General features: G+C 39.1%; 1 protein-coding gene across 1 annotated transcript in view; it reads right to left on the reverse strand.

Annotated features, from left to right (window-relative positions):
- Positions 1-6,679: 6,679 nt before the first annotated feature.
- Positions 6,680-15,401, reverse strand: part of RASSF6 (Ras association domain family member 6) — a 48,936-nt gene continuing 40,214 nt past the window's right edge. The window contains exons 7-11 of the mRNA XM_049630626.1: positions 13,175-13,276; positions 12,777-12,828; positions 7,771-7,889; positions 7,557-7,654; positions 6,680-7,455 (exon numbers count right to left, since the gene is read on the reverse strand). Of these exons, the coding sequence (XP_049486583.1) occupies positions 7,380-7,455; positions 7,557-7,654; positions 7,771-7,889; positions 12,777-12,828; positions 13,175-13,276 (447 nt within the window). The 3' untranslated portion in view covers positions 6,680-7,379. The remainder of the gene's footprint in view (positions 7,456-7,556; positions 7,655-7,770; positions 7,890-12,776; positions 12,829-13,174; positions 13,277-15,401) is intronic.

Genomic DNA, 15,401 nt, shown 5'->3' on the forward strand with positions numbered 1-15,401 from the left:
TTAATTTTGATAGTCTTCGAACTTGGGCTTGTTACATACAACTTTTTCCCTTAGTACATGTAATGTAATCAAACCAGGTAACACAATGCCTATGAGAAATGTGAAGGAAAGTGGTTTAGGGAATGGACCAATGTTGCATAAAATTCCATTTTATTTTTTTTTTTTTTTTTTTTTTTTTTGTTTTTTTTTTTGTTTTTTTTTTTTTTTTTTTTTTTTTTAATATATGAAATTTACTGTCAAATTGGTTTCCATACAACACCCAGTGCTCATCCCAAAAGGTGCCCTCCTCAATACCCATCACCCACCCTGCCCTCCCTCCCACCCCCCATCAACCCTCAGTTTGTTCTCAGTTTTTAACAGTCTCTTATGCTTTGGCTCTCTCCCACTCTAACCTCTTTTTTTTTTTTTTTTTTTTCTTCTTTCCTTCCCCTCCCCCATGGGTTTCTGTTATGTTTCTCAGGATCCACATAAGAGTGAAACCATATGGTATCTGTCTTTCTCTGTATGGCTTATTTCACTTAGCATCACACTCTCCAGTTCCATCCATGTTGCTACAAAAGGCCATATTTCATTTTTTCTCATTGCCACGTAGTATTCCATTGTGTATATAAACCACAATTTCTTTATCCATTCATCAGTTGATGGACATTTAGGCTCTTTCCATAATTTGGCTATTGTTGAGAGTGCCGCTATAAACATTGGGGTACAGGTGCCCCTATGCATCAGTACTCCTGTATCCCTTGGATAAATTCCTAGCAGTGCTATTGCTGGGTCATAGGGTAGGTCTATTTTTAATTTTCTGAGGAACCTCCACACTGCTTTCCAGAGCGGCTGCACCAATTTGCATTCCCACCAACAGTGCAAGAGGGTTCCTGTTTCTCCACATCCTCTCCAGCATCTATAGTCTCCTGATTTCTTCATTTTGGCCACTCTGACTGGCGTGAGGTGGTATCTGAGTGTGGTTTTGATTTGTATTTCCCTGATGAGGAGCGACGTTGAACATCTTTTCATGTGCCTGTTGGCCATCCGGATGTCTTCTTTAGAGAAGTGTCTATTCATGTTTTCTGCCCATTTCTTCACTGGGTTATTTGTTTTTCGGGTGTGGAGTTTGATGAGCTCTTTATAGATTTTGGATACTAGCCCTTTGTCCGATGTGTCATTTGCAAATATCTTTTCCCATTCCGTTGGTTGCCTTTTAGTTTTGTTGGTTGTTTCCTTTGCTGTGCAGAAGCTTTTTATCTTCATAAGGTCCCAGTAATTCACTTTTGCTTTTAATTCCCTTGCCTTTGGGGATGTGCCGAGTAAGAGATTGCTACGGCTGAGGTCAGAGAGGTCTTTTCCTGCTTTCTCCTCTAAGGTTTTGATGGTTTCCTGTCTCACATTCAGGTCCTTTATCCATTTTGAGTTTATTTTTGTGAATGGTGTGAGAAAGTGGTCTAGTTTCAACCTTCTGCATGTTGCTGTCCAGTTCTCCCAGCACCATTTGTTAAAGAGACTGTCTTTTTTCCATTGGATGTTCTTTCCTGCTTTGTCAAAGATGAGTTGGCCATACGTTTGTGGGTCTAGTTCTGGGGTTTCTATTCTATTCCATTGGTCTATGTGTCTGTTTTTATGCCAATACCATGCTGTCTTGATGATGACAGCTTTGTAGTAGAGGCTAAAGTCTGGGATTGTGATGCCTCCTGCTTTGGTCTTCTTCTTCAAAATTACTTTGGCTATTCGGGGCCTTTTGTGGTTCCATATGAATTTTAGGATTGCTTGTTCTAGTTTCGAGAAGAATGCTGGTGCAATTTTGATTGGGATTGCATTGAATGTGTAGATAGCTTTGGGTAGTATTGACATTTTGACAATATTTATTCTTCCAATCCATGAGCAGGGAATGTCTTTCCATTTCTTTATATCTTCTTCAATTACCTGCATAAGCTTTCTATAGTTTTCAGCATACAGATCTTTTACATCTTTGGTTAGATTTATTCCTAGGTATTTTATGCTTCTTGGTGCAATTGTGAATGGGATCAGTTTCTTCATTTGTCTTTCTGTTGCTTCATTGTTAGTGTATAAGAATGCAACTGATTTCTGCACATTGATTTTGTATCCTGCAACTTTGCTGAATTCATGTATCAGTTCTAGCAGACTTTTGGTGGAGTCTATCGGATTTTCCATGTATAATATCATGTCATCTGCAAAAAGCGAAAGCTTGACTTCGTCTTTGCCAATTTTGATGCCTTTGATTTCCTTTTGTTGTCTGATTGCTGATGCTAGAACTTCCAGCACTATATTAAACAACAGCGGTGACAGTGGGCATCCCTGTCGTGTTCCTGATCTCAGGGAAAAAGCTCTCAGTTTTTCCCCGTTGAGGATGATGTTAGCTGTGGGCTTTTCATAAATGGCCTTTATGATCTTTAAGTATGTTCCTTCTATCCCGACTTTCTCAAGGGTTTTTATTAAGAAAGGGTGCTGGATTTTGTCAAAGGCCTTTTCGGCATCGATTGACAGGATCATATGGTTCTTCTCTTTTTTTTTGTTAATGTGATGTATCACGTTGATCGATTTGCGAATGTTGAACCAGCCCTGCATCCCAGGAATGAATCCCACTTGATCATGGTGAATAATTCTTTTTATATGCCATTGAATTCGATTTGCTAGTATCTTATTGAGAATTTTTGCATCCATATTCATCAGGGATATTGGCCTGTAGTTCTCTTTTTTTACTGGGTCTCTGTCTGGTTTAGGAATCAAAGTAATACTGGCTTCATAGAATGAGTCTGGAAGTTTTCCTTCCCTTTCTATTTCTTGGAATAGCTTGAGAAGGATAGGTATTATCTCTGCTTTAAACGTCTGGTAGAACTCCCCTGGGAAGCCATCTGGTCCTGGACTCTTATTTGTTGGGAGATTTTTGATGACTGATTCAATTTCTTCCCTGGTTATGGGTCTGTTCAAGCTTTCTATTTCCTCCTGATTGAGTTTTGGAAGAGTGTGGGTGTTTAGGAATTTGTCCATTTCTTCCAGGTTGTCCAATTTGTTGGCATATAATTTTTCATAGTATTCCCTGATAATTGTTTGTATCTCTGAGGGATTGGTTGTAATAATTCCATTTTCATTCATGATTTTATCTATTTGGGTCATCTCTCTTTTCTTTTTGAGAAGCCTGGCTAGAGGTTTGTCAATTTTGTTTGTTTTTTCAAAAAACCAACTCTTGGTTTCGTTGATCTGCTCTACCGTTTTTTTAGATTCTATATTGTTTATTTCTGCTCTGATCTTTATTATTTCTCTTCTTCTGCTGGGGTTAGGCTGTCTTTGCTGTTCTTCTATTTCCTTTAGGTGTGCTGTTAGATTTTGTATTTGGGATTTTTCTTGTTTCTTGAGATAGGCCTGGATTGCAATGTATTTTCCTCTCAGGACTGCCTTCGCTGCGTCCCAAAGCGTTTGGATTGTTGTATTTTCATTTTCGTTTGTTTCCATATATTTTTAAATTTCTTCTCTAATTGCCTGGTTGACCCACTCATTCGTTAGTAGGGTGTTCTTTAACCTCCATGCTTTTGGAGGTTTTCCAGACTTTTTCCTGTGGTTGATTTCAAGCTTCGTAGCATTGTGGTCTGAAAGTATGCATGGTATAATTTCAATTCTTGTAAACTTATGAAGGGCTGTTTTGTGACCCAGTATATGATCTATCTTGGAGAATGTTCCATGTGCACTCGGAAGAAAGTATATTCTGTTGCTTTGGGATGCAGAGTTCTAAATATATCTGTCAAGTCCATCTGATCCAATGTATCATTCAGGGCCCTTGTTTCTTTATTGACTGTGTGTCTAGATGATCTATCCATTTCTGTAAGTGGGGTGTTAAAGTCCCCTGCAATGACCACATTCTTATCAATAAGGTTGCTTACGTTTATGAGTAATTGTTTTATATATCTGGGGGCTCGGGTATTTGGCGCATAGACATTTATAATAGTTAGCTCTTCCTGGTGGATAGACCCTGTGATTATTATATAATGCCCTTCTTCATCTCTTGTTACAGCCTTTAATTTAAAGTCTAGTTTGTCTGATATAAGTATGGCTACTCCAGCTTTCTTTTGGCTTCCAGGAGCATGATAAATAGTTCTCCATCCCCTCACTCTCAATCTAAAGGTGTCCTCCGATCTAAAATGAGTCTCTTGTAGACAGCAAATAGATGGGTCTTGTTTTTTTATCCATTCTGATACCCTATGTCTTTTAGTTGGCGCATTTAATCCATTTACATTCAGTGTTATTATAGAAAGATATGGGTTTAGAGTCATTGTGATGTCTGTATGTTTTATGCTTGTAGTGATGTCTCTGGTACTTTGTCTCACAGGATCCCCCTTAGGATCTCTTGTAGGGCTGGTTTCGTGGTGACAAATTCCTTCAGTTTTTGTTTGTTTGGGAAGACCTTTATCTCTCCTTCTATTCTAAATGACAGACTTGCTGGATAAAGGATTCTCGGCTGCATATTTTTTCTGTTTAGCACACTGTAGATATCGTGCCAAGCCTTTCTGGCCTGCCAAGTTTCAAAGGAGAGATCAGTCACGAGTCTTATAGGTCTCCCTTTATATGTGAGGGCACGTTTATCCCTTGCTGCTTTCAGAATTTTCTCTTTATCCTTGTATTTTGCCAGTTTCACTATGATATGTCGTGCAGAAGATCGATTCAAGTTACGTCTGAAGGGAGTTCTCTGTGCCTCTTGGATTCAATGCCTTTTTCCTTCCCCAGTTCAGGGAAGTTCTCAGCTATAATTTGTTCAAGTACCCCTTCAGCACCTTTCCCTCTCTCTTCCTCCTCTGGGATACCAATTATGCGTATATTATTTTTTTTTAGTGTATCACTTAGTTCTCTAATTTTCCCCTCATACTCCTGGATTTTTTTATCTCTCTTTCTTTCAGCTTCCTCTTTCTCCATAACTTTATCTTCTAGTTCACCTATTCTCTCCTCTGCCTCTTCAAGCCGAGCCATCGTGGTTTCCATTTTGTTTTGCATTTCGTTTAAAGCGTTTTTCAACTCCTCATGACTGTTCCTTAGTCCCTCGATCTTTGTGGCAAGAGATTCTCTGCTGTCCTGTATACTGTTTTCAAGCCCAGCGATTAATTTTATGACTATTATTCTAAATTCACTTTCTGTTATATTATTTAAATCCTTTTTGATCAGTTCATTAGCTGTTGTTATTTCCTGGAGATTCTTCTGAGGGGAATTCTTCCGTTTGGTCATTTTGGAGAGTCCCTGGCGTGGTGAGGACCTGCAGTGCACTTCCCCTGTGCTGTGGTGTATAACTGGAGTTAGTGGGCGGGGCCGCAGTCCGACCCGATGTCTGCCCCCAGCCCACTGCTGGGGCCACAGTCAGACTGGTGTGTGCCTTCTCTTCCCCTCTCCTAGGGGCGGGATTCACTGTGGGGTGGCGTGTCCCGTCTGGGCTACTTGCACACTGCCAGGCTTGTGTTGCTGGGGATCTGGCGTATTAGCTGGGGTGGGTAGGCAAGGTGCACGGGGGCTGGAGGGGCAGGCTTAGCTCGCTTCTCCTTAGGTGATCCACTCCAGGAGGAGCCCTGTGGCAGCGGGAGGGAGTCAGATCCGCTGCCGGAGGTTTGGCTCCGCAGAAGCACAGAGTTGGGTGTTTGCGCGGAGCGAGCAAGTTCCCTGGCAGGAACTGGTTCCCTTTGGGATTTTGGCTGGGGGATGGGCGGGGGAGATGGCGCTGGCGCCTTTGTTCCCCGCCAAGCTGAGCTCTGTCGTCCGGGGGCTCAGCAGCTCTCGTTCCCTTTGTCCTCCAGCCTTCCCACTTTCCGAGCAGAGCTGTTAACTTATGACCTCCCAGACGCTAAGTCGCGCTTGCTGTCGGAACACAGTCCGTCCGGCCCCTCCGCTTTTGCCAGCCAGACTCGGGGGCTCTGCTTGGCCAGCGAGCCGCCCCTCCGCCCCGGCTCCCTCCCGCCGGTCCGTGGAGCGCGCACCGCCTCGCCGCCCTTCCTACCCTCTTCCGTGGGCCTCTCGTCTGCGCTTGACTCCGGAGACTCCCTTCTGCTAATCCTCTGGCGGTTTTCTGGGTTCTTTAGGCAGGTGTAGGTGGAATCTAAGTGATCGGCAGGACGCGTTGTGAGCCCCGCGTCCTCCTACGCCGCCATCTTCCGGAACCTCCATAAAATTCCATTTTAACATAGAGTTCACAAATAAAATCATAGGTGATACTTGTGGCATTACCAGTTTTTTGTCCCCCCTTTCTTCAAGTCAGTTTTAGCAAACTTTTAAGTATCTTGGGAGTTGTGGGATGAGTTGTCTTGGAGAAAAAGAGCAGAGCTCCAGATTCCCTGCCTATTTTTTGCTACAACAGTTGCGTTATCCTTTGTTTTCATCTGGCAACAAATGGTTATTGTGGATCAACAATGTCCTAACCCATTAAACGTATTAAGTCTCTGTGGTATACTTGTTTGGAAAAATAATGAAAACCAGTTTAACTGACTTTTTAAAAATGCTTAAGAACTCAGGGCACCTGGGTGGCTCAGTCAGTTAAGTGTCCAACTCTTGATTTTGGCTCAGATCATGATCTCAGGGTCATGAGCTGGGAGGCCCACACCAGGCTTTGTGCTGACTGTGGAGTCTGCTTGAGATTCTCTCCCTCTTCCTCTGCCCCTCCCCCCTACTTTCTCTCTCTCTCTCTAAAAAAAAAAAAAAAAAAAAAAATGCTTAAAAATACTTTTTGAAAGTCATGAGAAGAACAGAAAAAAAAAAAAAAAGAAGAGTTCGGATTGAGGAAATTGCAATTTGGATTTCTTAACAGAAATCCAATCATCTTTTCTGTCCCAAAGGACAGATAGTTCTGATGTTACAAATAGCCAAAAGCCACCAACCATATAGAGACAGCCCTGGGTTTCATGAAGAAGCTAGAGTTTGCACGGAGCTGAGAAACACCATCACTCACTATCAGACTCCTTTGTAGGGTAAGAGTGTGCTTCCTTTTTATTTCAAGAGCTGGCAGCTTTTACTTCTGAATCAGTTGTGAGAATCCATTGATGATTTTTTAATTCTCTTGACAGTTCAAGCTGAAAGAAGTTTACCCTACATGATATCTGAAGACATCATTTAGATTCAAGTTCATGGAGTGGTTTACTATAAGAAAGTATTTTGGATACACAGTATCCAAGCTTGTTTCAGTTCCTGAAACAAATTCCAGCTCCTTTCAGTGCAACTGTGAAGCCTAGGTAAACTCATCACTTCAAAGGGAGACAAGCTTTTTCAACATTCAATTTTCCACAGATTCAAGTTCACAGACATTTGTATGAATGCAAGTATGGAATTTGTGCATTCATCAAATAGTAATATCCCTCTAATTTTGCTAAAGTGTTTCAGAGTTTCAGCAATTACAGCCTGGTCTGCTAAACGGTTGTCTCAGTTTTTACTACCCGTTTACTTTGGAGACATTTCATTATAATAGCCTTTTCTGTACTGAATCTGAAAAGGAGAAGGAGAAAAAGGGTATTAAAAATTGAACACAATTTGTGTGCTGAACCTCTTATAGGAATAGGCACCCAGCATACATACTCCCAACTTACTTTGTTATTGTTCTTTGAATCTCTCTTTTCTCTTCTTCATTTAATCTTTGAAGGATGGATTCCAGGAGAGGGAAATGAAAGTTAATGTACTGAGCCACCTGAAAAGGGAAACAAAACAAAACAAAACAAAACAAAACAAAAAAGAATGCAGATTCTGTGAGAGGTGCTGAGTCAGGAGGAAGCAAAGAGAGATTCAGGGTGACAGTATCCATACATCACTGCTAATTTCTTTTTCATCTTTATCCATGAGGAAAATGCGAGCATTCTCTTTGGAAGGTCCCTGCACGAGCCTATGCAGTAGCGGGACATCTGTCTTCTTTAGCCGCCTCCGCTCTACAAATGAAAACAGGAATCAACTATAGTTAGCAGTCCATCCTAGAGAAAAAGAAGAAAGACAAGTTGTCCACTCATTTTCTTTCTTTAGCTCACGTGGGGAGAAGACCTAAGAAGAACATACAACAGGAGGCACTCATTCAAAGGAGTAAATTAAAAGTAAAACCTTTAAAAGAACCCAAAGAGAACTTCTTTCTCTTGCTAGATCTTAAGGTTTGATTTATATCTCAGATAATTCAATCTTGCCTTTAGCTTGGATGTTCAGACAAATCTCCAGTGCCATTTATGCTCTTACCAAGCGACACACCTAAAAATTCTTCATCATTTGTCATTCATTCATTCATTCAACAAATATTTATTGATTCTTTCCTAGTTCAGTTAATGTATTTCCATCTTTCCAGTTGTTTAGGTCCAAAACTTTATAACTATCCTCAATTATCCCTTTGTTTCTCATCTCAATCAAATCCTTGGATCTTCCTTAAAAACTTGTTGAGAATGTCTTTCACATCACAGGTCAGTGTTTTTATTATTTCATTCATCTGTGGGCTTCATCCATGCCATGATAATGAGATGAGAAAGGAAACAACTTCCAATTTGGTATATTCCAAGAATTTCAAATTTCCAAAAGTTATAAATACTCCCACTCACAAAAGTACTTCCAACTTTCTGTCAAAATAATTTCACATCTGTCATTTCATTTTTATCAGAATGAAGCACAAACAGAACACTGTGTCCTTACATTCGTCTCCTTTCCTCCTTTCTCAAATATTTTTTGAGTTCCTACTATGTGTCAGGCATTGTTCTCTGTGCTGGGCACCTTCTAAAACAAAGCAGAGTAAAATCCACTTACGAAACTTACGTTCTAGTGGAGGACACAGACAATAAGGAGGATAAACCAATAAAACATATCATGTATTAGTGATAAGTACTCAGAAGAAAAATAAAGCAAGGAGAGGGATAGAAAGTATGGGTCTGTGTAAATAGGTGTGTACAGGGGACAAGTATGCAATTATTGGTAGGGTGGCTGAGAAAGGCTTCACTGAAGATGTAACATTTGAAAACAACCAGAAGCAGATGTGGTATGGAACCATGGAGCTCTCGGGGAGGTGTGTTCCAAACACAGTAAGTAAATAAGTAGAGCATCCTACAGGTCAGTGCATGCCTAATGATATCAAAGAGCAGCAAGGGACCAGGGAAGCTAACATAAAGATGAGGAAAGGAATATTAAATGTTGAAGTGAACACATACTGGGACCAGCATAAAGACTCTGGCTTTATTGCGGGAAGGGAGACCCCTGGAGGATGAGAAGTGATATGACATTGTCTGACTTCTATTGTTAAAGAACAATCTGTCTGGGTGGGGGAGAGGGGAAAATGGGTGATGGGCATTGAGGCACTTGTTGGGATGAGCACTGGGTGTTGTATTTAAGCCAATTTGACAATAAATTATAAGGAAAAAAAAAGAGCAATCTGTCTGCTATGTTGAAAGAGACTGAAAAGGGAAACGGGTAGACCAGTTAGTCCTTTCTACGCTGTCATCTAGGAAATCAATTATGTCAGGCACTTAAAAGTTTCAAGAATCAGAACTGTGCTCATCCCCTGGGTGGGACTTACCCCAGGAAAAAGTCAGTAATATTGTCCGTTCTTGTTTCCACAGAGTCAGAGTTCATTGTTTTAATTCCTCCGCATTTCTGAGGCAAGGCTACAGCCCCGGTAATTTAGCTCATTTTAATAACATACTAGAATCCTCTTCTGACCTCTACATGTGGTATAACTGCCTCCTCTGTTTGTTGCGTTCTTAATATTCCAGAGCAAGGTTTCTTGCTTCATGAATTTGCTTCTGGGATAATTATTAAGAAATACATATTCCCAGATTGTTCCTAGATCTGGAGGGGTTTGGGAATCTGTATTTTAAATGAACTTCTCAGGTAATCCCGAAGTGCACTAGAATTTGAAAAACACTGTTATAGATCCTGGGCTTAGTAGATACGAGGTGTTAAAATGCACCTGCCTTTATTTTCCAGATTAATACCTAAACAGGTGCTATAGGTTCCATTTTTTTCTCTGTTCCTGATCCCTAAAAGGTGCTACTTAGGGTTATCTTCTGTTCTGGATTTTGTGTGCAAGCATTTTTGACACGAAAAACAAAATAAAACATGATTTTCACAGATAAAGTTTTAAAGAACTACAGTTCTGTGGTGAAAATAAACATTTTTTTTCTAATTATAAAAAATAATTCATGCTATCAGGGAGAGAAACGAGGGGGATATATGTACAAATTTTCAGTTATTGTATAAATAAGTTTTGAGGATTTAATCTCCAGCTTGGTGACCAGAGTTAATAGTATGGTATTGTACATTTGATAGTTGCTGAGAGTAGATCGTAAGCATTCTCACACATACCCAAAAAGCCTTAATTATGTGATGTGAGGATATGTTAATTATCTTGATCTTGGTAATCATCCCATAATGTATATGTGTATCAGATCATCACATTGTACTTTCAATATAGCAATTATATTTGTCAATTATTCCCAATTATTCCTCAATAAAGTTTAAAAAAATTTTTTTTGATGTTTTATTTTTGAGAGAGAGAGACCAGACAGAGAGCAAGTGGGGAGGGGGTTGAGAGAGGGAGACACATAATTCGAAGCAGGCTCCAACGTGTCAGAGGGAGTGCAACGTGGGGCTCAAACTCAAAAACCACTAGATCAAGACCTGAGCAGGAGTCGGAGGGACACTTAACTGACTGAGCCACCTGGGTGCCCCTTCCCCAGTAAAGTCTTAAAAAACCACATATGCTACTGGAATTGAAACTATGGGGAAAAGCAAAAGGCAGAAAGTAAAAGTCACCTGGAATCCCAGAACCCTGAGACAATCAGCCTTACCCTCTGTGTGGCCAACCCTTTGTATATCTCTTTATGCACACACACAAACACACAATACATACAGGTGGTCATGTCATACTTGCTATTTTTATCGCAGACATATTTTTAAAAAATGATTTACTTGTTGTTTTTGTTTTTCCTTCTGTGCTCCTCCTCCTTCCATCCTCTTTCCTGCATTGTCCTGACCCCCTAACGGGGTAAGTGGTGTCAGTGACTTCATATTTATCATTTCATACCTTTCTTCCTGATCATATGATCATATATACCCCTATATTTAAATAGGGGTTTGTAATTCCTCTAGAAATTGGGATCATATGATATACATTTTTAGTCATGTTGCATTTTTCATGTAATATATATTATGGAATCCCCTCCATTTAACTGGTATAATCTGACACATTCCATTTAATGGCTGCATAACCACTTATTCAATCATTCTTCTGTGATAGGTGACTTTGTCTTTAATTTTTTGTCATTATAAATAGCCTTGCACATAAATCTATAGGTACTGGTCCTTTTAGTTTTGTGGAATAGATTCTCAGCAGTGGCATTGCCAGGTTAAAGGGTACTTATACTGTAAATTTTAATAATATTGTTAGAATGAGTTCCAAAAAAGTAAAGACAGCCATATTTTCACCAAAACTGCATGAAAATACCCTTTTACCCTTCACCACACCACACATAGGTAGAATCCTTCAAAAACATTTCGCCAATCCGATAAATATGAGATAATATTGCATTGTGGGTTCTATTTTCATTGTCTTTTTGTTGTCACTTTGCTAGAACTATTTGATATTATACGTATTAAATTTTTATCTGATATTTTTCATAATTTGCTGTTTCTATCTTTTACATTTTTATAAGTCTGTCTCTGCTTTTTATTTATTTAAATTTTTTAAACATTTTATTTATTTTTGAGAGAGAGACAGAGTGTGAGTGGGGGAGGGTCAGAGGAGAGAGGGAGACACAGAATCTGAAGCAGACTCCAGGCTCTGAGCTGTCAGCACAGAGCTTGACGTGGGGCTCGAACCCATGAGCTGTGAGATCATGACCAGAGCTGAAGTCGGACGCTTAACCAACAGAGCCACCCAGGCGCCCTTGTCTCTGCTTTTTATTTTATACCTTTTAGTTTTTTCCTAAACAATTAGAATATGAATATATACACACACCCTTAGAATTTTTAAACTTTATATTATATTTCTTACATTTAAGCTTTAAATTAATAAGGACTTTAATTTTGTATATGTTTGAAGATCCGACTTCCATTTTCTTACAGTTGTCCTGGTATCAAAATGTATTATTTTATTCTGTTCAATTTCCAGCTCAAACATTCTGACACTTAAACTCTAACTGGAGATATTTCTACAATTTAATATATAATTTTTTTCAACTTAAGAGTTTTCAAAAAGATCATTTCACTATTGCCTTAGATTTTTCTCTAATCTCTCTTCCATCCTGTTCCCAGCACCCCACATATAGCCTCTTCCCAATGCCAACCTTTTACTCCCTACCACCAACTTCTGCATATTTTTCTCTACTGAGGAAGAGAGAACGCTCCTACAGTGTGTCAGACACTGTGTAAGAAAGAGGTAATAACAAGATCAGAGATAAATGGTATGCATTGATGACTGCAGTAAGAGCTAGAAGGAGAAGGGAAAGCCAAAAAGAAAGAGGTCCAGAAGTCAAGGACTTCAGTGTGTAACAATTCTTTGGAACTCTCCATAGACTCTCCCAGGCACTGACTGCCATTCAGGTAATTTGATGTCTGGCCAAAAAGCAAACTCTTTTGTATTATAAACTCTTCTAGGATATCTTATTCATAGGTTATCTACCTCTGAAACTGTGCAATCTGAATAACCTTCTAAAATACCCTCCCCACTTTTCTTCTTCTTCCCTTCCTTCCCTTTCTTCCACAGAAGAGGGTTAGCTGCTCTTGGGCCTCCCCTGTGGGCAGAAAACTATAACATACTGGAATCATGTAAAAAGAGGGATCACGCTTACCTCCTGTTGCAAAAATAATGTAAAGTGCAAAATCCTGGGCACTATTTTCAATCTGTCAATGGAAAAAAAAATAAGCAGACATGAATTCTTTCATATTTGATTGACTGGTCATTGGCAGATGTTTTCTGAGCCAGCCAGGCCCCAAATCTGTATATTTTTCCTCACTTTTGTTACATACTTTTAGACAAGAATCCTTTTCTGCTCCCTGTTGAGAGAATAATATAATCTCTCAAGGCCCAATTATGAAAAGGTGTTATTCATGAGAAAGAATTCTTCGGAAACGAACCATTTAATTTATATGTACATGTTCATAGGTCTTTTTCAGAAGAGTACATTTATGTACCTATAGTTAACTTATATACAAGACAGTTATAGCTCAGTTTAGTGATAAAGATTACCTTAAATTTTTGGAGAAGTTGCTCAATTACTTCTTCAGTTCTCATATTACTGTTTATTCTGACTTTAGTTTCTGATCCAAAGGCTGGAGTGAAAATTGATGTCTAGAAACAACAACAAAAAAATATTGCCATGGAAATTCTTAAACTTACATCAAACTAACAAGAATCAATATGGTGAAACTGGCCTCCTTCTCCTTCTCCTTCTCCTACTTCTTTTTTGAGGAGCCCAATATTATATTATATTATATTATATTATATTATATTATATTATTTTATATTATATTTTAATACTTTATTGTCAAGTTAGCTAACACACAGTGTACACAGTGTAGTCTTGGCCACCCCTCACCCCCATCAACCCTCAGTTTGTTCTCTGTATTTAAGAATCTTTTTGGTTTGCCTCCCTCTCTGTAACTTACTTTTCCTTCCCTTCCCTTTATGGTCATCTAAGTTTCTCAAATTGAGAGTGAAACATATGATATCTGTCTTTTTCTGACTGACTTATTTCACTTAGCATAATATCCTCCAGTTCATTCTTTTTGATTGATGAGTAGTATTCCATTGTGTGTTTGTGTGTGTGTGTGTGTGTGTGTACAACATCTTTATCCATTCATCAGTTAATGGAAGTTTGGGCTCTTTCCATAATTTGTCTGTTGTTGAAAGCATTGCTATGAACATTGGGGTACATGTGCCCCTGTGAATCAGCACTCCTGTATCCTTTGGGTGAATTCCTAGTAGTGCTATTGTTGGGTTGTAAGGTAGTTCTATTTTTAATTTTTTGAGGAACCTTCGCACTGTTTTCCAGAGCAGCTGCACCAGGTTGCATTGCCACCAACAGTGCAAGACGGTTCCCATTTCTCCACATCCTCACTAGCATCTGTTGTTTCCTGAGTTGTTAATTTTAGTCACTCTGACCAGTGTGAGGGGGTATCTCAATGTGGTTTTGATTTGTATTTCCCCAATGATGAGTGATATTGAGCATCTGGTGAAACTGGCCTTCTTATGGGCAAAGAAAGAAAAATCACAAATTACCAATTTAAAAGTTTTGTTTTCTCGTGTTTGCTTTCTTTGTTGTTGGATACTATGCATCCTTTTAAGCAACTTTACATTGTTTCTAGAATTAAGTTAGGTAAGACATCATTTGAGGATGTTCAAAACATTTTCACTAATCATACCATTCTTCAATGTGGTTCAAATATTTAAAATAAATTAACTATAACTAAGAACAAATAAAACGTAATATTAATAGTGTTCCAAGACTCTAGAAGAGGAGGGTGGTGGGTTCAGCAGACATGGAGATGGGTGGGTTCTGGGTGGCTCAATGGAATGTTAGATAGATGAGCCTTATATTGGGAAACCAGTAAATAAATGTCAAAATAAACACTAAAGTGCATATATGCACAGCACTTGTGTGAGTAGAAATATGGATATGGAAATAATTTTTCAAAGTAGATATATGGAGGCCGTCTGGAATAAACTCTTGCTAAGTATAAGAAAATTCAATGTTTGTGGACATTGTGAGGCATTGATGAATCACTCTGTGACACATAAGACCAGTGTTTATGAGTTCTGTGGAGCCCTGGAGAGCCATACGTTCATCTGGCACTAAGGCAAGGATATGTTACATATGTGGCTTGATGTTGTCTATAAGAAGAATCTTTACGGAGTTTGGCAACGGCACTAGATTAGGATTTAGGAGAACTGGATCAGAGTGTCTTCTAACTCCAACTTTGTCAACTCACTTCACATTGAGGCCTAAAGAGGCCTCAAGGATTTCATTTGTAAAATAAGAGAGTGGGACTAGATGACCCCAAGAGCCCATCTAAAGTACCAACATACAATGAATTTGGAATCATGTTTTTCAGAGTTTTAGATTAGTTTTGTTGGCCAAAACACAAAATGAAATAAAATCATCTATCCTTATTGCACGGATAGAAATATACCACAGGTCAAGTCAATAGTCATAACTTATATACAAATATCATAATCTAACCCTCTAAAATGAGTGTTATTTGTGTCCTAACAATATTGGTGTTCTCGTGGGGTATCATGATATAAAAACACATCTAATGACTCTATCAACTTAAACTCCTAGATGCCTCTCACTGCCCATCCATGGATAGAATGTTTTTTGGGTTTTTTTTTTCCTGCTAGTTATTACAATGCAGCGACTGGCATCTGTATGAAATATGTGTAGTTCCAGCTTGATCTCTTTTAACGAATGACA

Source organism: Panthera uncia, chromosome B1 (assembly GCF_023721935.1).
Source record: "Panthera uncia isolate 11264 chromosome B1, Puncia_PCG_1.0, whole genome shotgun sequence".
Classification (NCBI taxonomy): domain Eukaryota; kingdom Metazoa; phylum Chordata; class Mammalia; order Carnivora; family Felidae; genus Panthera; species Panthera uncia.